At 46.6% G+C, this 23,564-nt stretch overlaps 1 protein-coding gene across 2 annotated transcripts in view; it reads right to left on the bottom strand.

The window, feature by feature from the left end:
• The window catches only part of IGF2R (insulin like growth factor 2 receptor), a 101,421-nt gene that overhangs the window by 62,875 nt on the left and 14,982 nt on the right, over positions 1–23,564 (bottom strand). For both annotated transcript variants that reach the window (XM_055310302.1, XM_055310301.1), the window contains exons 2-5: positions 18,234–18,373; positions 8,427–8,548; positions 6,737–6,835; positions 960–1,092 (exon numbers count right to left, since the gene is read on the bottom strand). In XM_055310302.1, coding sequence (XP_055166277.1) covers positions 960–1,092; positions 6,737–6,835; positions 8,427–8,548; positions 18,234–18,339 — 460 coding nt within the window. In that variant the 5' untranslated portion in view covers positions 18,340–18,373. The remainder of the gene's footprint in view (positions 1–959; positions 1,093–6,736; positions 6,836–8,426; positions 8,549–18,233; positions 18,374–23,564) is intronic.

The following is a 23,564-nucleotide window of genomic DNA, read 5'->3' as shown; positions in this document are numbered from 1 at the left end:
TGGTACACAACATACTTGTACAATTCAAAGAATCACTGTAAACTCCTGTACCTACCACCCAGCCACACCCTCCTGTACTGAGTTTATTTTTAGTATTTTTTTCCAAACTTTCCTAAGGCCAAAGTTCCATGTACTATGTGAGAAACAGGGACATAAAGAAAACACTAAAAATGATCTTTTTATTTGCTAATTACCAGCAAGATTGACTTGTGACACAACTGCTGTTAGAGTAATGGAAAGTCTTGGCCTACGGGACTAACAATCCCTAGCCCTGAAAAAACACATAAAGCTAGGTTCTAGAAAGTTCTGACAGAACAAAGACTTGGTAACAAAGTCCAAGGAGGAACAAAGCCCCTAAGGAGGGCTCTATTTAGATAAAGATCATTTACAGTCTTCAGTTCATTTAGCAAAGACACCCAAGCTTCTCCCACCACTTCTAGCACCTAAGGAGAATGCCAGGCAAGAAGTTGGCTTAGGCCAAAATACGCAACACAACCAAGTTCCCAAGGTCCCTCGACCATTCTTCTCTCCCTTTCGCAGGCAGGCCTGCAACTCAAAGCCCACAGACATAAGTTACACAACGCCCAGCTTCTAAGCCATCCTCCTCATGGCCCCTCCCTGGAAGGCTGACTCAGCATGCTGTGGCAGGTCTGAGGCGCCCAGCACACCCACCGCGTTCATTCTCCCACCATCTCACTGGAAGTCAGTTACCTGAGAATCCTGGAATCAAAATGTCTGGCAAAGAGAACTCACTGAAATGGACCAATAGACTACATAAAATCTGCACTGGAACCAAAACTGACTGAGGCCTGAGGGGTGGGGTTATGCACAAAGAGTATCTTCCTGCCTCCTTAGAGCACCTACTCAGGGACATGGATATCCAAATGTAATAACAGTGGAAAGGCAAAGATACTAAAGCCTTCTAAGAAATCCTTCACCACCACCACTGCCAAACCTACCTATGTCTCTACAAACGTTGATGAACAGAGAAGTGTCCGGGTCAGAGTCATCCACCAAGTAACCCCCACTAATCTTGATCAGTGGATTTAAATCATGCTTCTTGAGCTCTCCATCAAATGCGTAGCATGGCACCTAGAAGAGAAGAGAAAAAGTGAGTCTTCAACATGCACCTCCTTAGGCTACCAGCTCGGCAGAGCCTCTGACCAATGTTATCTAACACCAGTCTTCACTGCTTAGGGGAGGCCATGAGATCACCCGGAGACAAAAGAAACAAAGCAAAGGCCAATGAGAGCTTCAGCTGCTCTGCATTTAGCACCACCATCTTTCCCTCCCTCCTGTCCCATCTCCACTGGCATGCTATAGTAACTGCCAGCTTACGGATGTCCTCCCTCCCCTCTACACTGCCCATGGCCCTCATGCCAGAAATCTGCCATTTACAGTGAAATTACTTGACTGGTTCCTCCTCATCCACCCCCCTTCCTCCTCTTCCATTCTCTCCTGCACATGGGCATGGGAGGTTGCTGTTCCCACCACACCAAACCACTCCCACCACATCACCACTGACCACCTGATGTCAGACCTGATGTGCATTCTCAGCCTCCCCTTGTTCACAGCGGCATTCAAATGCCACTGGCCCTTCCCTAACACCCATCCCAGTTCTTCCCTTTGCTGCCTGGTCCCCTAGAGACTCCTGGTTTCCTTCCACCTGCTGGCTGCTCCTTCTCATCCTCCTGGGAACGTTCCTCATCTCCCTTCTAACTCTTAATGCAGAGGCAGGCACTCCACACCTGACTTCTCAGGCCATTTCCCTGTCTACAACCATTCCCCTAGTGATGTCCTGCATGGCATTCGACGCCAACCAATGATTCCCAAATGTATGTCTCTTGCCCAACTCCAGACTTCCTAGCCAACCACAGTAGATCTTGTTTATCAGTAGACTCTGGAGACAGGATGCTTGGATCCAAACTCTGGTTGCTGACACTTAGCATGACCATGAGCCAATCTGACCTCTGTGCCTCCGTTTCCCCATGTGTCAAATGGAAACAACAGTCCTAGCTCAGAGGGTTGTTGTAAGGACTCAATGAGTTACTGTCTGTAAAGTTCTGGATGCAGTTCCCATCAAGCCCACATAACTGTTGTTACTGTTATCTCCCATTATCACTTACATACCCAAAAGCATCTTAAATTTAACATTTAAAAATGAGCACTGGGTGTTACATGCAACTGATGAATCACTAAATTCTACCCCTGAAACTAATAATACACTATATGTTAACTAAATTGAATAAAACATAAAAAATTCTACCCTTGAAACTAATAACATATGTATGTTAACTAATATTGAATAAAAATTAAAAAATAAATAATAAACCAAAAAATAACAATTAAAAAAATAAATGGGCCTTTGATTTCTCCCCTAAAACCTACTCTTACTCCAGGGTTCTCCATCTCAGCATTCAGTCAGCTGCTCAAGCTAAAACCTTAAGATCACCCTAGACCCTAACATTCTACCTTCCAAACCATCAGCAAGTCCTGTCAGTTCTGAATCCTTGATCAACAGACGGTCTCTGACCTACAGTGCTTCACCTTATGGTTCTTCAACTTTGCAATGGCATGAAAGCGATACGCATTCAGTAGAAACCATACTTGGAATTTTGAATTTGAGCCTTGTCTCCAGGCTGATGATTTGCAGGTGGAGCCTGTCTGATTCTGGGCAGCAGCGGCTCCATCACTGGGCGACCACAGGGGTAAACAGCACACTGACAACGATTCTGCACCCATACAACATTCAATGAATTACATCAGATGTTCAACACTTTACTATAGAATAGGCTTTGTGCTAGATGATTCTGCCCAACTAGAGGCTAATGTAAGTGTCCTGAGCATGTTCAAGGTGGGCCCGGCTATGCTACGATATTCTTTCATAGCACTGATGTGTATTTCCAGGCACTGCCATTTGCTGACTTGTCAGCTTCCTCCCACAAGTGGGTAAGTCACTTACCCTGAAGACAGGGACTTAGTCACTCCTGTAGTCCCAAGCAAGGGGCTTAGGATAATGCCTAGAACCTCACAGGGGTGCCTCAAACACCTGTTTAGTAACACATGAAGACAAGTTCCCCCTCTGGTCATCTAATCCAGCCCTTACTGGATTCCAACTTATGATCTCTCGGCTCTATGAACTGACATTGTCCTCTCATTTTTAAAATTTCAAGGAACCCATCACAGTTGGAAGAGCCTGTGCTTTACAAAGTCTATTTCTGAAGGCAAAGCAGTCAAGTCCAGAGATGTGCTCAAGAATAAAACAGACCCTGCTCATGTGGTTAACACCACCTACTGTTATGTCTTTAGGGAAACATCCCTTCAAATCTTATTTCCAAAATAATACACTATCATTTTAATCACCCTGCCAGAGGGTATCCCAAACTTCATGTTCTCGGCAATCATTTCAAACTAATTCGTTTCATCACTATCTAAGGATGATTTTCCTAAAATTTTGTCTGTTAGACTGAAGCTATTCACAGGCAGATCTAAATATATAACAAAAGTTAACTGCTTACTATTTAGCTAACAAGTTTTTCTTAGAAAGATGCTATCAAATCTGCAGGAATGCTCTGACCTACTAACCCTTTTCCGCAGTCTGGTTCTCAGCGATTTCACAGTGATCTAATGGATCGAGTCAACCGGCACCTCCTCCCGGCCCCAGGGGACTCATGAACTCATTTCAACCAGACCCTTAAAGCAATCTCTCCCAACATCCACAGCGGGATCAGTGGTCCCTAGGATGACTGAAGAGGCTGGCGTCTATCCCAGGGTGGGGGGTGCACAGGCACACAAAGCCAGCAAGGTCAGAAAGCCAGGCACCAAGCCTAACACTGCATCCTGCAGAAAAGCAACCAAAATTAAATGTATTACTGCAGACTAGGACCAGGTTCCAATGTCCTGCAAATGTAAAGTCTGCCATCATCACACAGAAACATCAACTCCAGCAGGGAGCAACCCGACCCGGGTGGCGTGTGGGACACAATGCAAGGAGCAAGTCTCTAGCTACAAGACCAAGGCCTCTGAGAGGAGGGAACAGGCTGGGAAGGAAAGCCGGGACCACGTGTGAAAGAGCTCGTAGTTCTAAACTAGCTCGATTTCACCAAAAGACTTAAAGAGATTCCAGTAAGCAAGGTCCACAGACCCCCCACTCGAGGCAGTTTTAGCAACTTCTGGCTGGCTCTCTCCTCCAGGAAGGAACAGAAGACACGCCTAACACAGCACCCCACAGAATTGGAGCATGCATCGGAAAAACAGTCAAGGCTCCTGGGGAAAGTCCTCCCCACTTCCTGCTCCACTGAGTAGAGCAATGGAGACATTCATAAGAGCAGGAATGTAGCCGCTGGGGAAGAAGGTCGTTTGCCAGCTTCACACACCACACAGTGAATCAACCTAGTTAGTGCTGTACGTATATTAACTGTATTTATCTAACTCTGGTAAGAACACTAGCATGTCAGTCCTGAATTTTCTGTGTTCCCCAGAGCGCTACGGTAAGGGGACGGACGTATGTCCAAAATATTTTAGAGAAATTATTATCTTAAAAAACAAAAACAAAAAACACACACAACAACAACCCTACCAGAATCAACTAAACAAGCATTATACGGGCAGTCTGTAAAGGCAGCGTCTGGAACCATCACGAGCTTTGCCCGCCCAATTACTCTAAATCGGACAAAACCACTGACAACAGAAATGAGGTGCAGAAATCAAGACTCTAGGGACACTAAACCAAATCTGGGTTTCTTTATTTTTTTTTCTAACATAAAACATTTACTACAGTTTTTGAAGTGCTACCAGAGCCTGCGAGGTGTAACGATGTAACCAAATCTTGCTGAAGACAGACAAGAGGAAATCTGCTCCCTCTCGATCTGCTGGGGGTGCCGGGCGGCTGTTCAGCTGCAACCTCGCTCTCTGGCTCCTCCCGGCTCAATTTCTCTGTCCCTGAGGCAGAACGGACCCAGGTCGTGAGCAAGGACTTGCCGTCTGTGGGTTCTCCAAAAGCAAGAGCCCTCTTCAACTTTAATGAAAATCCTACTTCTGAGCCCACGACAGGCCCTCAATAAATGAAAACTGCACGAATAAAGAGCCCCGGTCGCCCCGCAGACCTAAAGGGAGTATCCCTGAGAACAAAGCACACATTTCTTGTGCATCTTTAGGTCAGCTTCGAAGAGAAATTAAATGTCACTGTTTTGAGAAAACACACAGACCATCTCTCTCGCCTCATATACCAAAAACTGATTTAGAGCAAAAGACCCATGTTCACTTCCCTCCAAAGAGCAACAAAGTAAATTAGTTTAGGCTCTGTGAGTCACACAGGTCTCTCTTGTTGCTGTTCTTTGCTTTTTTCACAATCCTGTAAAAATGTAAAAAGTGTTCTTAGTTCTAGGGCTGTACAAACATGGGCCAGGGGCAGGCTGTGGCCCAGAGGCTGTAGTCTGTGACTTCTGACCTCCAACACAAAGAAACAGAAAACAAGTAACTATTTGCGGATTTATTTTGCAAAGCAATATCCACCCCCCAGGTAGTGGGAGACACAACTGTCAGTTCAGCAAAGCAGCAGGGCAACGGGACGCTCAGTCCAAACAGGAAAAATGGGTATCACTACCGAGCTGGAGAACCAGAGCCCAGGAGGACATCTGTGGGGCACGGAGAGGTCTGAGGTCCCACAGGAGACCTGGAAGCACACCCCTCCATGGTTCTCAGATGCTTTTCCTGCCACTAACCATATACCAGGAGACTCATTAACTGAAGTGTTAAAATTCAAGGTTTCATTTGACACCGTCACCTCCAGATCGGTGTCATTGTATATTATACCTTCACCCTTTCCACACTTGAAACTTCTTTCTCACTGTTCCTTATGCTCTTTTCCGGAAGGCAACATTTTGCCTCTTCTACTCCCGTATCAAACTGCCACATTTGAAAAACCACTGATCATTTATTATTTATAACTTAATTTAGCTTTATTTTTTAAAAACAAACTCCTCCCTCTTTACCCTTCTTAAATGACATCGTATTGGGCCATCAGTGAAAATAACGGATTGCTCCCATTTTCAGTTCCTAGATCCTAAAAGAGTCTTTGAAATCAACCCTTCAGAACATAAAACTAATGGAGTGATGTGAGAATAACCAACCCATAAAGCCTGTCGTCTAAGCCAGCACAGAAAACCACTTTCAGACCTGAGGTGGTGAGAGGGGAAACGCCATACAGCGGAGCCAACCTCAGAGGCCCTGGGCCCGGGGAGAGGATGGTTCATTAATCACCAAAGATGACTTGACCAAACACCAGGAAAAGAGTAGAAGGAATTCCAGGAGACATCTAGTCTCCAAGGTGAACAGCAAAGAACTGAATGGCTTAGGGACACCTGGCCTAGACTCACAAAGCATCCAGAAGCCACTCCAAGGCCAAGGAGATGGGTGCCAGTACGGAGAGTGAATAATATAAACACAAGCTCAACCATGTCAGCCGCTGGGTTGCACAGCACCAGAAACCAAGAACTAACTGAGTAGACAGTGAGCCAGTCTACATCCAATCACATCCTGTGATTTTAAATGCCCTGTCCTAAAAATAAAAACCACCCAGCCACATTTTAACAATTATATCACATGGTATCTCTACTCAAATGGAATTTGAAAACTAAAAAAGATTTTTACCCCAACAGGTTTGGGCCAGGATTTCAATTCTTAAGGGTCTCAGAATGTCCTTTATAAAGCACATGACTTTGAGTCCCCTTGTTACCTCTTTTTTAGCTTTAAATGTGTCTTTCTTGCAGGCAGCAGTAGTCCTCCACTCGAAGTAATGCACACAGTCTGTTGCAGTTACAAATTCAGGAGTTCCCTATTTAAAAAAAGTAAAAATAAGTTACCATACTGCATATTGTAAGGGTTTCCCCCCCCCCTTTAAAGTTAGAAACAGTAAGGGCTAATGAAAATTTTAAAAGCAGCAAGAAGAAGGGGGAGGAGGGAGGACACCAACTGTTTTAGTTAATCAAGGTCATCAAGAAGTTCCCAAACCCAGAAATTATGAGACAAAAGCTTCGTGAAATCACGTTGGAATTTTGGTATAACTGGTCCAAAGCTGTTCTACTGCCCCAACTATGCAAGCACAGTAAACTCATGGGATGCAATCCTCGGAGCCCTTCCACTCTCAAACTCCAAATGTTCTCTTAACCAAATGCCAACAAAATCAAAGCCAGAAAATGTGACCTCATACTTCCTGTAAGCTGAGGACGGAGGCCCATCTGGACCCGACCGAGTTCACACACCAGCCTCGCTTTAGACACCCCCACACTCAAGGGAAGCCCCTCCACACAGACTGCAACCTGGGTCGACTCCAAAATGGTCAACCATAGCGCTGCCGGGTGATTGATACGTGACACTGAATTTACCTCCACACTCCCGTGTGCAAATCTAGGGGGTTCTTCGTAATTCTGGCTCTTGTATGATGAATACAGAATTCTTGAAGGAAATCAGTTAAAATTAAAGCAGCAGCTAGCTTACTCTGTAACACAGACCTCCATATTTCATACCACTACAAACAGATCGTTTTCTAAGGTTTCAACATAGACAAGAGTGTATCTGACAGGCTGGTCCAAAATTAACAATTTTAAGTTCTATTTTTAAAGTTCTTGAGAGGAGACAGAATGGGCCTGAAGATGCCACAGTCACAGCACCAAATTCTAAAAAGATACTTTAAAGCAATCTGGTAGCCCACATGAGCTCACTCAACCTTATTTTTCTAAACACTTGGGTTCTTACTCTGATTAGAGAACATTCACAGGATCTGTATGTAAATTGCTTCTCCTAAAAGCTAGCAATTATTTACTGAAAGTCCCTTTCTAAATACCAGAGATTAAAACCAACAACTCACAGGCAATATGGAAGAGTAAGAACAAACAACATGCTTTAAGTAATGATGCCCTCTTGCAACTGGTCCAAAGCTGTTGCACTCAAAAAAAGGTATGATTAGGGGCCATTACCTACTGGCCAAGACTTCTCCTAGATAGATGTTGGTCTCTCCAATTTAATATAAATGAGGAAACAAAAACAATTTAAAAAAAATAAATGCATTGCCCTAAAAACTACCAAGATAAAAACGCTAAGAAAAGAAGTTTTAGAAAGAAAAAAAATTAGGCCTACAATGTAAACACTCAACAGTGTTTTGAATTTAAACACACTAATCACCTTGAATTGTAGTTTTACACAGGATGTAGGTCAAGTTTCACTTAAAAGTTGTAACTATGGGGTAGGGTTTGTTTACATATTGGTTCGTAATGGTGATGGTGTTTTGGTTGCTGGTTTGATGGTTCTGTTTGTGTTTTTAACTTTGCTCACTTATTCTTCCTGGGAAAACACTATAGCAAGAATGCCTAACAGGCAAACATTTTTAACAAAAGGAACATTATATAAAGTACTTGCTGTGGACTCACCAAGGTTTTCCCACATAAGAAGGTGATGCTACTTTGGATTTTGTGACTTGGGTTTTGCTTACAACTCTGTATTGTGCTGAATTCCAGCAGGGATCTGGTTGCAGTTTTTGAAGAAAAATCACCTATTTGGAAAGGAAAAGCATGAACCAGTGATAAAACATTCATAACCATAAAGCCATCTCCAAGCATAAGCAAATTAAAAGTGGCACATAATTCATCTAAAGCTTATAAGCTTACAAACTATCCCTTTCCCAGAATTCTCATCTGATGAACAATATCTCCATCCACCCAGTTGCCTTTCAAGCCCCAAATACATTACATGTGAGTCTTATCTTTCTCTCATCTACCACATTCAATAAATCAGAAAGTTCTAATGGTTTTACCTCCATGTCAAATCCATCCACATCTCTCCACCTCTACTACTGCTACTACTAAAACCACTGTTACCTCTCATCTATACTCTGGTGATAGCGTAGGATCAGTCCCCTTGGCTCCACTCTTGTCCCTCACCATCACCCCCCAACCCAATCTATACCTCAACCAATGTGACCTTTGAAAACACAAATCAGAAATGTTTAACTCAACTGCTGAAGTTCAATGACTTCCCATCATACAGGCTATAAAATCATAATTCTTAAGAATGGCACTAGGGTGATTACATCTCATTTGCCTGGTATGTCACCGTAGGTAACGAAAGTATAATATGTCTACATTACATCAAATATAGTGACCGTTGGCATAGGAACAGATAAACTGAAAGCAGATTAGAACAGGAGCACAGAGATATAATGTGTGAATCAAATCTTACTATATGACAGTAACAGATCAGAGGGCAAAAAAGAGACTACTCAATAAAAGGAACTGACAACAAAATGACAACCTATATGAAAAAGAGATAAAAATTGGATCCGTCCCTACCTATCACTATATGTGAAAATCAACTCTAAAACAATTAAAGACATAAAAGTCAAACTTTAGAACTTTTAGAAAATAGTGTATCCTTCATACCTTAATGTAGAAAAATATTTAAGACTCAAAAACCATTAACTCCAAAATTATCAGTATATTTGACTTCCTAAATCTAAAAGTTTACATTCTTTAAAAAAAATAGCTTAAGGAAAACAAAAACTAATTATAAACTGGGAGATACACAGAGCTGGCAAAGAACTGGCACCAAGAATATAGACACTTACACACAAAAGAATAATTAAAAACTTTTTTATATTACTGGAAAGTGAAACAAAATGATCTCTGAACTGAAAGAACACACACACACACAAAATGAAGAGATAAGGGAAAACCCACCAACTAGTCATGTCTCGGTGAATTTTAATATCAAAGCCAAAGAGAAAATTCTAAGACTTCTAGCGAGACAGAACAGTCACACACAACAGATAACTCAATATAAAATGGGTAAGATGCCATCAAAGGGAAGAAAGATATGTCAGTAAATATATGAAGTGATAGATGTTCAACAGTACTGGTAATCAAGGAATTGCACACTGAGACCACGTGACATACCAATTACAACCATTCCACGGACACAAGTTAAATACCAAGTGTTGGAGGAGAAATGGTCTAGCTCTCCTTTGTTGCTTCAGCGTGGCATTAGGTCCTAAAATTGAACTTTCATGTACCTCGCGAGCTACATATTCAACTCTCAGGTATACACACAAAAGAAAACCATGTATATGTGTGCATACATATCTGTAAAATGTATACATACACACATACGCATGATTTTATAAACGTACACATATATATGGTTTTACATACAAAAATCATGAATGTAAAAAATAAGAACCACATGAAGCATGAGCAAAAACCTGGAAACAACTCAAGTGCCCATCAGCAGAAGGGTGGATAACCTACCTTTGGGAGAGCCAACACGACATTATATAAGAGTTCACAGGAGCAAACCACAGTGAAAGGTAACAAGATGGTGGATCTTTAGCAACATGATATTGCTGTTAACCACTTTAAGTCCCAGAAAATTACACATAGCGTGTGCATACATTTTCTATAAAGATAAAAAAAAATCACACACACGCAGACTTTTGAGAAAAAGACAAAGAAAGGGAAGAAAATTTTAAATACAGGCTAAGGATGGGGGAAACACACAGATACTGGTTATTCTCAGATCACGAGATTTTATTAGGGATGGGGCTCCACGTCGTCCGAAACAGCTAGTGGAGAAAACAGTAAAAGGTCAGTGCACGGATTAGTTATGACTGCATCACGAACCGATACGACGGTCCAATTCGATACAAACACCTGAGATCTTTTTTTTTTTTTTCAAGAAAGAAAGAGGAGGAGGAGGAGGGGTCAACATCAAGACGCCAGAGGAGAGGGGGCAACGGCTCACAGTCCATTGGTTCTTTCTCCCGACTGCCCGCCCGCCATTGTGCAAAGGTCTGCCTGAATCGCTCTCTCCCTCTCTCCCTAAAACTCCCGAGATCTACCCGAAAATCCCTCTTGTCGGCCGGGAGCCGGCCGGGAGCGCAGCAGCCCCGCAGCCTCCGGGACCGAGGACAGCGCCCGCGGACAGCGCCGTGGCCCCGCCCACGGAGGGCGTGGCTGGGCCGGGGGGCGGGGCGGGGCCGGGGGCGGGGCGGGGCTCCCACGCGCCCCCGCAGCGCCAAGCTCCAGGAGACGCAGAGGGCGGGCGCGGACGGCAGGAGGCGGCAGGAGGCGGCAGGAGGCGGCAGGAGGCGGCAGGAGGCGGCAGGAGGCGGCAGGAGGCGGCAGGAGGCGGCACGCGCCGCCGCCAGAAGGGGGCGCCCACAGGCCGCGCCCCCCACCGTGAAGACCCTCCCCCACGCCTCCCGCCTCCCGCCTCCCGCCCCCCCACGCGGCGGCCCCTGCCGGCCCCGCGCCCAGAGCTCCCGGGGCTCCCGTAACAGCTGGGCCCGCCCCGAAAAGGAACCGCGGAGGGCCCTGGCCTCGGGCTGGGCGGGATCCAGCCAAGCTCCGCCGCCGCGGCACGGGGCACCGGCATCCCTAGGCGCCGCGCCGGGCCCGCATCAGCACCGCACCCGCCTGTCCGCCTCGCCGTCTTCCTCTGCCCGCTCCGCCCGGCGGCCGGGACCGGCTGCCAACGCGGGCACTCGGGGAGAGGCCGCAGCGAACCGCGGCAGACAACCGCGGCAACCGGCCAGCCTGGCCGTCCTCCCCGGGCGAGCGCCGGGCGAGGACTGCGGGGCCGCGGCCAGCACGCCAGGCCCACGGCCAGCTCCCGAGGACGGCGCCAAATGGGCTGGGCCGCGCTCGCCGGGCCCGCCAGACCGCGCCGGGTCCTCCAGACCGCGCGCCGGGCCCGCCAGACCACGCTCTCCAGGCCGGGTCCGCCAGACCAGACCGCACTGGCGGGGCCCCACCAGACCAGACCGCGCAGGGTCCTCCAGGCCGCGCTCTCCAGGCCGGGTCCTGCAGACCAGGCTGCGCGCGCCGGGCCCGCCAGACCGCGGGCTCCCGGCCGGGCCCGCCAGACCAGGCCGCGCTCGCCCAGGCCCGCCAGGCCCGCCAGGCCCGCCAGGCCGCGCCGGGTCCTCCAGACCGCGCTCACCAGGCCGGGGCCGCCCGACCGCGCTGGGGCCGCCCGACCGCGCGCCGGGCCCGCCAGACCGCGCGCCGGGTCCTCCAGGCCGCGCGCCGGGCCCGCCGGACCGCGCCAGGCCCGCCAGACCGCGCGCGCCCGGTCCTCCAGACCGCGCTCTCCAAGCCGGGTCCGCCAGACCAGGCGGCGCTCGCTGGGCCCGCCAGACCAGGCCGCGCTCGCCGGGCCCGCCAGATCGCGCCGGGTCCTCCGGGCCGCGCCGGGCCGCGCGCGCCAGGTCCTCCAGACCCCGGTCTCCAGGCCGGGTCCTGCAAACCCGGCCGCGCGCGCCAGGCCCACCAGACGGCGCTCTCCAGGCCGGGTCCGCCAGACCAGGCCGCGCTCTCCAGGCCAGGCCGCGCCGGGTCCTACAGACCCTGCGTACCAGGCCCGCCAGGCCACGCTCACCAGGGCCCGCCAGACCGCGCCGGGTCCTCCAGACCGCGCTCTCCAGGCCAGGTCCGCCCGACCCGGCCGAGCTCGCCCGGGCCCACCAGACCAGACCGCGTTGGCGGGGCCCCACCAGACTAGACCGCGCCGGGTCCTCCAGGCCGCGCTCACCAGGCCGGGTCCTCCAGACCAGGCTGCGCGCGCCGGGCCCGCCAGACCGCGGGCTCCCAGCCGGGCCCGCCAGAACAGGCCGCGCTCGCCTGGGCCCGCCAGACCAAACCGCGCTTGCCGGGCCCGCCAGGCCGTGGCGAGTCTGCCAGACCTCGGTCTCCAGGCCAGGTCCGCCAGACCGCGCCGGGTCCACCAGACCACGCGCTGGGCCCGCCAGACCGCGCTCTCCAGGCCGGGCCCTCCAGGCCGCGCTCACCCGGGCCCGCCAGACCAGGCTGCACTCACCCGGACCCGCCAGACCCGGCCACGCTCCACAGGCCAGGCCGCGCCCAGTCCTCCCGACCCTGCGCGCCAGGGGGCCCGCCAGGCCACACTCGCCCGTACCCGCCAGACCCGGCCACGCTCCACAGGCCAGGCCGCGCCGGGTCCTGCAGACCCTACGCGCCAGGCCCGCCAGGGCGCGCTCGCCCGTACCCGCCAGACCCGGCCACGCTCTACAGGCCAGGCCGCGCCGGGTCCTGCAGACCCTGCGCGCCAGGCCGCACTCACCAGAGCCCACCAGACCAGGCCACGCTCCAGGCCTACCAGGCCTCGCCTGCAACCCTCGGCGTCCCCGGCCGAGCCCAGCCGAGCTCGCAACTCGGCCTCGCTGAGGCTGCAAGCCCTGGCAATCCCGACTTCACAGGCAGCCTCAGGGCCCACCGTGCGGCCACCGGGCCTCCCCAACACATCGCTCAGAGCCTGTCAGGCAGGCAGGCAGCCCTCCCCGTGCTAGTCACCAATGTGCTCCAGCAAGGCTTCCCTCTTCCCCACTTCCCTTTCTTTATGGTGTCGTGTCCTTCAACGTGTACTATTCACGTGTTCTTTCACCAAATGAAAAGAATCCTCTCCACCCAATTTTTCCCTCCAGCTGCTGCCTCATTTTTCTGCTCCTCTTTATATTAACACTTTAAAAGAGAGAGAGAGAGAGAGAGAGAGATTTCTATTCTTGCTACCACCAATTACCCTCCCCACTCAAATACTGCCCCTTGTCCCCTGCACTGGCTGCTCCCCCCAGAGCTACCTGACTCACTCCCTCCACTCCAAGTCTTTGCTGAAATGTCACTTTCTCAGTGATACTTACCCCCTTTAATATTCTTGAACACACACTCCTGAGACCTCCAGCACTCCTGATTTTCCTTCCTTTTCTTTTTTACAGCACTTGTCACATTCTAGCGCACTATCTAGTCACTATTTCGGTCTGTCCCCCACAACACTATTAGTATGTAAGATCCACAAGAAAAGGGATTTTTGTCTGTTTTAGTGCTGAGTGAGTCATTCAAGTATTTGTTATAAATAAATAAATGATTAAATGTTGGCTGTTTCAAAATATAATTTATACATGTATCTTTTAAGATGTGACTTAACCAAGTGAAGCAGAATACAATATACTACAGTTTATGGAACCCTTCCAGTAGTTAGGTGGTGCCAGCATATCTGCCACAGTTACCAATGCTACCAAAAAAACTACCGTGTATCAAAATCTGTGTACAGTGCTAATTCCTCTACTGGTAAGACTTACAAAAGTAGGTTATGGGAATAGAGGCTTTAAAATTTAACAGCTATTGCCAGACTATCAGGAGAGACATAAATTATATCTAAGTCTCAACCAGATTATCATCTTAAATAACCAAAAGAATTACATGGTTTTAAGAAAAGGAAAGAATACACGGCTTGAAAGGAAAAGAGATGTTCACATCTTAAGAGTCAGAGATGCAAAACTGAACCCCGTGAACAACCTGGAATGGCTGTTCTAGATTTCTCTGACCACATACAAGAATCAACAAATAACAATGTCATCTAAAGTCAGGGGCCAGCCTCTGTACAGTAAATGAAGTCACCTGATGCAGCAACTACAATGGGATCCTCTGTGTCCTATCCAGGTCACCAACAAGAAGCCGATCAGAACCCCAGGCTTTGGCGGTAAGTAACCACAATGACCAGTCTTTTCCTGACGCGTATGTTACCTCAGTTCTGTGGGCAGGTAACAGGCTTCCTGAAGCAGATCTACAGCTTTTAACCCTCAGAAAGATTAATGACATTAAGACCAAAGAATTAACATTTGGGATGTCAGGAGGAAAGTGAATATATTCGGTATTTTTACATAATGGCAATGTTCAATGTTAGGACTGCAATCAATCCACAGGTTATAACTGAGCAATTGATTGAAACTTGTGACACAGTATTTAGAACATCTAAGAGAATTTCAGGCTTATTATATTTATGTTTAAACTATTAAATTTATAATTATTAGTAGTAGTGCTTAAGCTCTAATGGTCAGATCAGACATATGAAGCACTTTAAAAGGAAATCATGTAGGTCAATTGTAAAAACCATCTTAAACTGTGGTGAAGACGGCTCCACTAGGTAGTAAAAAGAACCAAATGTTGTTCACAGGTCCCATAAAAAAGATTGCTAAACTCTGCTAGACTGATATTTGTAACAATATAATTTGCCTAAGGAAGAACACACGATTTTTTTTAATTAAAAATAATGTAGTATTGTTTAAACCAAAGTTGAGGCCTTAATATTCATTTCTAAGAACAAAAACAGCCTTTGTGGGCACCATAAAACTCCTATCAGCAATGATCTTCCCAAAAGAGTTACAGACAACCGTCCTCCTGTAGCAATACAGGCATGTGCCCTTTCTAGGCTCTGTGCCAACACTCTCTGACTCAACCATTTAAACTTCTGTCAATTTGATAGAAGAAAAATGAGATTTCATTATTGCTTTGATTTGCATTTACACCTGGCTTACGAATGAAGTTGTATTGACCATATGGGATTTCTTCTTTTGTGAACTAATAACTGCCTATCTTCAGACTTTGCCATTTTCCTCGTGTTGTCTGTCTTCGTTATCATTTACCAAGAGAAGCTCCTACCTCTCCTAGATTATATTTGTTTTGCTAGGTTTCTTCCCAATGTTCTATTGTCATTTTACTTTTAATTTTAACTGATATGAAATTTCTGTTATAGGGTATGAAGGAGAGGTCTAAAGCTGTTGTAGCAGATAAATAGCGAAACTGCACCCCAACTTTTGGTTATACATTAAGTTTTCATATGTATTTTAATCTACTACAGCTATATAGCTTTTCCATTCCTCTGACCTATTGAGAGCTCCAATTTTTGTGGCTGTTTTCAAAATTCACATTGTTTCCTTTCTAGCAAGTTCATACATAAGAAGTTAGTTTCTCAGTTGTCCTCTCACAGCCAGGAGTTCAGATTTCCCATCAGGGTTCCCATTTTAGCTCTGCAACTGTCCAACATGACCCTAAGACTCCAGCCCAGAATAAGTACCCAGGCTCTGGAGTCTACCTGTCAACATTCGAATCCATAATCGTGCAACCTCTAACCAGCTTCTGTATCCATTTTGTGCTTCAGTTTCTCCATTTATAAAAACAAGACAAAATGAAGTCATGTACTTCAAGAAGTTGGTGAATGAGCTAAATAAGATATTTTACTTAAAAATATGGCTGGCACATAAATGCACAAAAAAAATTATTATTTAGTTATGAAACCAAATTTATAACAAATTCCATTATTTCTATTATACAACACAAACTAGCAAAATTATATCTGACTCAAGATTGTCTTACTGGAAGGTCATTCGCATTCATTCTAAATGAGAGTTTGCTCTCTTGAGCTGAAGAAGTGGGTCAATGCGGGAAGTAGCCACCATCTAGCACACCATTCTCTCCCTTCAGGAATGTGAAACTCTGGGAAAAGTGTGAGTAAAATGAGCCTAGAAACTGCTAGGTGACATCAACCTATAACTTAGCTTTTAACTCCTCTAGTTACCTTTGGCCTCTTCCCTTTAACCAGCCTTTCCTATTCCATTCTACCCAGCTTTCTTTAAAAAAAAAAAAAAAAAAAAAAAAATTTGCCAGATTACCTCCCCCATTACTGTCACAAAGAATCTATGATGGATCCACTACCTACATCTCAGAAAATATCAATTCTCCTGCGTGGCTTTCAAAGCCACCCCAACTTGGTTATTCTCAAATTCTGTCCAGCCACACCAACTTCACAAATCATCCTCCTAGTGACTTATCTGCATCCAGTGTCCATCTGTTACACTGTACTTTCATCAGCCAGAAATACTGTAGTCAAATATTAGAATCAAGTCAAGAGGAAGACTACCTTTTCTCTCTGAAAATCTGAGGAACAATGACCAACAGGCCCACCTGTGTCCTACAGCAGGAAGTTGGCCACCTCATTTGCACATTTTTAAGCAGAACACAAAATGAAATTTGTCCCACCCAAGAGTTCAGAAAAACGTGGTGCTTTCTCAGATCTCTGTCCTGAGCCTCAACTCCTTTTTACCACTGTTTCTAGTCTAGACAATGCCCTTATTGGGAGAGAGGGGAGCCAAGAGAAGTCACTTGTCACGCAGACCTTACTCTTAACCCTCTAAACGTTACTTCCTCAAAATCCTTTTTAGCCGTGTTTAGGAATTTTCATTCAAAATGACAGACAGTTCTCCCTCTGCCTATGTCTCTGCCTCTCTCTCTTTCTCTCTCTGTGACTATCGTAAATAAATAAAAAAATTAAAAAAAAAAAAAAGGGATCCCTGGGTGGCGCAGCGGTTTGGCGCCTGCCTTTGGCCCAGGGCGTGATCCTGGAGACCCAGGATCGAATCCCACATGGGGCTCCCGGTGCATGGAGCCTGCTTCTCCCTCTGCCTATGTCTCTGCCTCTCTCTCTTTCTCTCTCTGTGACTATCGTAAATAAATAAAAAAATTTAAAAAAAAAAAAAAAATGACAGACAGAACTACCACAGCAAGACAACCCTCCCAAACTCCAAAAACCTGCCCAGGAGCCTCTCCCAGCTACCACACACATCTTCACTTCATGACTATCCTTCACCATCACATCTTACTGTTCAAATTGCGCTGGTCAAAGGTCACCACAGACATTCATGCCACCAAACCCAGGGAAATACCCACTGCTTTTAGGTCTGCCCTCCGCATCCATCCTTTACGCATCTCCCCCTTGCCTGCTCCACATAACTCAGTAGGCCTGCCGCTGTTGGCCAACTTGAACCCATCATCCTCACCAGAAGAAAGGGATCCTAACCCAAAAAGAGGGCATCTGGGGAAATGAAATGAAAGTTTGCACATTTTTTCCTCTGGGATTGGCAGTCCTTAGGACCATTAAATTTTTAAGGTAAGTTTAAAACCAATGACCATCTTTGATCCCTTGTAAATACTGACAGCCTGAGACTCAAGCACAGAAGAAAGCAGAATCGTAGCAGGGGGTGAAGAGGGACTGAGCACTGGAAGAAATGAGTGTGAAGGAGGGAGAAAGGTAAAGACTGGGTTCAAGAAAACATGAGAGGGCAGGAAGAGTCATCCAGGAAACATCCTTCCATACTAATGAATAGAAAGTTGCATAATTCTTCATGATTTTTCATGATTACTATTCCACTAGATGGAAGTAATCTAATTTAATCTCATGTTGCACACATTTAAATTGTTACCACTTGTAACCATCATAAAACATGAAATGTATATATTATAAAGCAATATATAAGCCTGCATGTAGATAGCTAGAGTCATTTTTGAAAAATTGGGATCTTGTACATTCAGTGATTCAAGGGTAGTTGTACTTACCCACGGAATAATAGCTGTTTGTCTTCACGTCGTACATACAAACAGCACTTGACAATCCACACTGGTCAATACTCATGTTTCCACAGATGTTGATCTTATAAAGCATGTTATTTTTGGTATCAACAGCTTCCCATGTATAACTAGAAAGGAAGAAAAACAATTTGTCACTGTCACTGATCTGCCAATAATTAAACTTCCCCCTAGTTTCACATGCAAGCCATTTACTCCAGGACTACCACAACCTAGAAGACATACTTCCATTCGCCAAAAACTCTAAACGCAAACTATGTTACGTTGAACAGAAGCCAGGGCAGAAACCACTAAATACCGCCTCGCTCTGGTTCCATCCACCCTGAGCTGCCACAAGACTGACCATCATCAAAATACTTAAAAATTCTACCATTAATTTAAGAATATCAACTCACATAAGTAACTACTCAAGAATCATGTTGAATATAAGATAGTAACCTTTCCAATCACACTGGAATGCTGAAAAACCAAAGGACCGTTTTTAACTTTATGTTATATAAAAACTAGTTACAGCATGAAAGATAGTTCTCTTCTGGTTTTACCTTTTACGGCCACAGTTGAGACCCAAGCTGACAAGACAGACTTGTGCAATGGATCCACTATCTGATTCAAAATCAGACAAAATTTACTTTAGTTTGATCCACTCTATCAAGCATTTAACATGCATTAAAACTCACTCTCCGTTCAAGCCTCGGGCAAAGTGAATACTGAGTAATTGTTAAGGAGTCGATCTGCATACTTGGGACAAAATAATGGTTTGTCAGTTCTGTCAAAACAATTATTCTCAATCCTCCACTCTTTCTGGGGAGAATGTTTTGTCCGTTTTGTAAAATAGGGGTCATATCCTCAGCAAAGCTAAAGACAGGAAATGAGGAAAGTTGACTAAAAAGCTCCTTTGCAAAATGCAAAGATACTGTATCAATTCAATGGCATCCCTGAAGAGAAGTTAAATATGAACTGCTTAGATTCAGCCTAGTCAGGAGTTGTGGGGGGTGAAGGGGGGGGTGCTTGAGGTTGCTAAACTCTGAGACCACTCAAGTGTAGCAGGAGTGTATCTCCCCAAAGCAATACCACCTCGAGGACAGAACTTAGAAAGCACTCGGCTCCCGGCTCCCAGGCATAGCAGCGCACTTCCCAGGGCCCCATTTCTTTCCACGGGGCCTCAGGACAAAGGCCCGCACAGAGCACAGAACACCCGGCAACATGCCCCTCCCTCCCCTCCTCCCCAGTAAGGGAGGAGCCCCAAAAGTAGGGTTGTTGGCTGGCAAGGAGCCGAGCATTCTCCTGAACTTAGGGCTGGGGGATGATTGAATTTACCGGGGAAGCATAGGGACATAAGCGCACGGAAGCACTCAGGCAGGGTGGCAGATGCTCCCCGAGAAGGCTCTGACAGCCACTACTGGAAAACCTGAAAAACAGGCTGCTGTGCTGGGCACAGTGCAGGCCTTGCAGTACAGGCCTTGCGGTAAAGCCAGGCTCATAGCAGTGACCACGCAACTATGTTTCTTTTTTCTTTTTCTTTCTTCAAGTATAGCTGACACAGTGTTACCTTAGTTCCAAGTGTGCAACATAGTGATTCAATATCTCTACTCCTTAGGCTGTGTTCACAAGTGCAGCCCCTGCCCGCCAGCCTACAAGGCTACTGACCACACACTCCCTAGGCTAGGCCTTTTATCCCCGTGATTCTTCACTCCGGAACTGGAGTCCTCCCACTCCCCTCCACCTATCCCCCTACCCCTCTTCCGTCTGGCAACCACCAGTTTTGAATTCAGCTGCTTTATCAGCAACCCTTTAGATTTATCTCCTAAAGTCAGGAAGGCTAAAGGCAAAAGAAAATAACCCAAGTATTCCCAGGCATGAGAAAGTCATCAATAAAGGCCTGTTTCCTTTGACCTTCACTAACCTTTATTCATTTGCTTCACAAATATTTAAGTACTTCCTGCAGGGGCACTGAGGGGTGCAGCAATGATCAAAGCCAACCAGAAAATCCCTGCCCCCCTGGAGCGTGTGCTCCAGGGGGACTACAGAAAATAAGCAGGTACATAAATTCACATACTTCGCTGAGCATTCCCGGATCGCCTGTACTAGGAAAAGAGCAAGGACCTACTTTAGACTGGCAAGTCTTCTGAGATAGCATGTGCCCGGGGAATCAAACAACGAAAAAGGGGCAACTCAGGGGAAGAGATGGTGGGAAGCATATTCCAGCAGATAGATTAGCCACTGTTGGGCCCTGCGGAAAAAAGGACTTAGCACCCTGATGGAAAAGAGAGCAGTGTGGGGGCAGCAAGGTGGGTGAGGTCAAGGAGATGAGGAAGGCCGACTACACCCTACACTGGGGGCTTCACAGATCCAACGAGGCAGTTTTGATTTTGTGCTTGAAACAAAGGAAGGCCAAAGACACTGTGGATCTTATTTTAAAATTTTAAGCTAGGGGTTTTATTTGCAGAGTACTAGTAAAACTTTTCTATTAATTATAGCTAAATCTCTTATTCAAGAGCCATGACTATGTTTTTCTGGGATACTAGACATTGAATCTAAAACCTTAATAGTGGCATCGTGAAAGTGTTTCCCAATCCTAAGTATATGAGAGAGGTACATAGAGGTATCATTTTAGAATGAATCAACAACTAGGAAATCCACACAGGACCTAAAATGCTATGCTTTTCTTAAAACAGAAATCCACTGCTGATTCTGCAGAAGTGATATTTAAATAAGGTAGCTGTAAAGAGTGTGTGTTTCAGGAGCAGAAAAGAGATGAAAAAAAGAAACTGGGGAATACTGTCTTATCTAATCAGTGTCCCTAGAAAGAAAAATGTTGCTGTATTCAATTTTCTTTTCTTTTCTCTATTTGCATTTGATACTTAGTCAAGACTTAACAAAACGATCAGTGGTTATGGGAATGAGGAGTAAAGAGGATCCTATGAAAGTATTTGAGTGCTGGCTTTCTGCCAGGGGTTGATATAACCACTTACCACAGAATAGACCCTCTATGCTGGCACCTTCAATGCCACTCACAATCCCAACCTCAAATACCTGGGTGTAGAGTCCTTCATCATCTCACGTAAAAATGAAGGAATGGCCAGAGCATGTTTCTAATCTATACTACCAAACTTCTGGAAAAAAGTATTTGCAAGCCACGTAGAAATGTACTCTACACACACACACACACACCCTCACAACAGTGCTCATGTGCGTGTTTTAAATATATCTGCTACACAAAGATCTCCTGCATCAAGTCAGGTGTGAAAGCCCAGTGGGCATTTCCTTGAATCTGTAACACTCAAAGCAGTATCAAGTCTTCTAGGTCACTGTGGCTCTATGCTATCTTCCAGCCCCTCAGAGGGAAATGACAGGACACAAGGAGGTGGAATGGGGAGAACCGCAAAGGCCTAAGGAAGCAGTTGGTCAATGGGAAATAGCATCCAGCAGCCCTGCCCACTAGCCTTGTGAAATTCGGCCAACATCCTCAGAGGAGGCAGCCAATTCCCAGTTGAACTGCTCTTCTGGACACACCACCATCTGCATGAGAACCCTGGCTCTGAAAATTAGCAAAGGTAAGTAAGGTCCTTGCCATTCTACTGCATTTTCCAGTGTGTGAAATGCAGTAGGCCAACGTCCCCCTCCCACTCTCAAAAAAATTCAAATTTATTTCAACGCACACCTGACACTTCTAGATACACACGTAGACCCAGAAAGTCCCCCAAGATCCACAGCTGTGATGCCACAGCACCAGCACTGCCCCACACACAATGCTGGATCTCCTTAGGTGTCCCCAGCCACACAGGGCAGCCAGGGCCTCCCCTCCCAGAATGATGACCGCAGCCCCTGGGCCTCTAGGGAAGAAAGCAGCAGTGGGCCAGGATGGCAGCACAGCACAGCTCTCCCAGCAAAGCCACCCCACCCTTCTTCCACTGTTCCGAGCACCTCGGCCTGGGAGCCAAAGATACCAAGGCTCAGAATATCAAGCTCCTTGCCCAACGTCACGCAGTTATGAAATGTGCCAAGTCCAGCTCAGCTCCAAGGGCAAGTGCTTAACCACCAACGTGAATTGCCTCATTTATTTTTAATTCTTAAAAGTTTTTTTTTTAACTTCAGAAAATAGTTTCAATTACAACACCACAACTGACAAAACACCCCACAGAACTAAAATGAGAGATTCCGCATCGCGGAGATTCCCAGGGTAAGCGAATCCACCTGCGGAAACACTGGGAAGGAACCTGTGCAAGATCTAGGCTGCCCCGTGCCACATGGCCCAAGAGACTGTAACTTTCTGAACTCAAGTTCTCCTCGTTTTCCACTTCTGCTGCCCTCTTGCACAGTCTGAATGGCCAAATGCCAAAGGTGCCACCTTCTGCAACCAACCTCTCTTCCCTCACCCAGCGGTTTCTAAGGAAAGGATATCAATCCCCTCAGCCCCCTTTCCCAGCGCTACCCTCACCCCACTTGTGGATCCAAGCTGGTTGAGGACTTCATGGAGAAGGGACACATCTCTGATTCACTCTCCTTCAAAGTGAGCACTTAGCTCAGCAGCGAGTGGCCCTTTCATACCCCAACCCAGAGTCCAAGAGTGTCACCAGGAGCTCAGAAACATCCTGCCATCACTCCTGCAGATCTAGTGGGGAGCAGGGGCGGAAGTCACACACAAGGCAAATGACTTTAAGATGTCTCTGATTTTAAAGTGAATTCTTAGCCTGAAATATGCCCTAAACATGGACAATTAATTTCACCATAAAAACTGAGCACACAGGCTGAGTCCTCCCTTTAAAGGACGCTTAAAACTGTCTGGCCCCAACTGCAATCCCACGGCCTCTGCCGAAAGTCAGTCGGTGTCTGTCCAGTGGCACAGAGGTTCCATTTTAACCTCATTTGGTTTAAATTTCATAATATCCTGAAAGGTGTTGGCAGATTACCAGCGAGAAGGAGGCACACAAGTAGCATACTGTCAACCAAGCCAGAGACAGGAAGGCATTTCTACTTTCCCAATACTGCTCCAGCAAATGCCACAGGCAGAACCCATCCTGGTCAAGAATAAACCCATGTACGGGCAGCAATGAAGAAGCAAAGCCAGCTGGGCAACACAACTGCCTAGAGTTCAGAAAGCTTAATGAAGAAACGCAAGGCCATCTCCTCTGAACGAGGTCGATATGCCTGTCCGAAAGAAAAAATTCCAAAGAAAAAGCCAGAGAGGTACAACTGGACAAAATGTGTAAATTATTGGAGGGTAATGTCTTCCTGGGACACCTCTCAGGTTTTCATAACTGTCATCACTGAGTATCTGCAAAACTGCAATATCTTGCAAAA

This window comes from Nyctereutes procyonoides, unplaced genomic scaffold (genome assembly GCF_905146905.1).
Source record: "Nyctereutes procyonoides isolate TBG_1078 unplaced genomic scaffold, NYPRO_anot_genome, whole genome shotgun sequence".
Lineage (NCBI taxonomy): Eukaryota > Metazoa > Chordata > Mammalia > Carnivora > Canidae > Nyctereutes > Nyctereutes procyonoides.
Note: the sequence above shows the minus strand (reverse complement) of the source record. Positions and strands in the feature narration are given on the sequence as shown.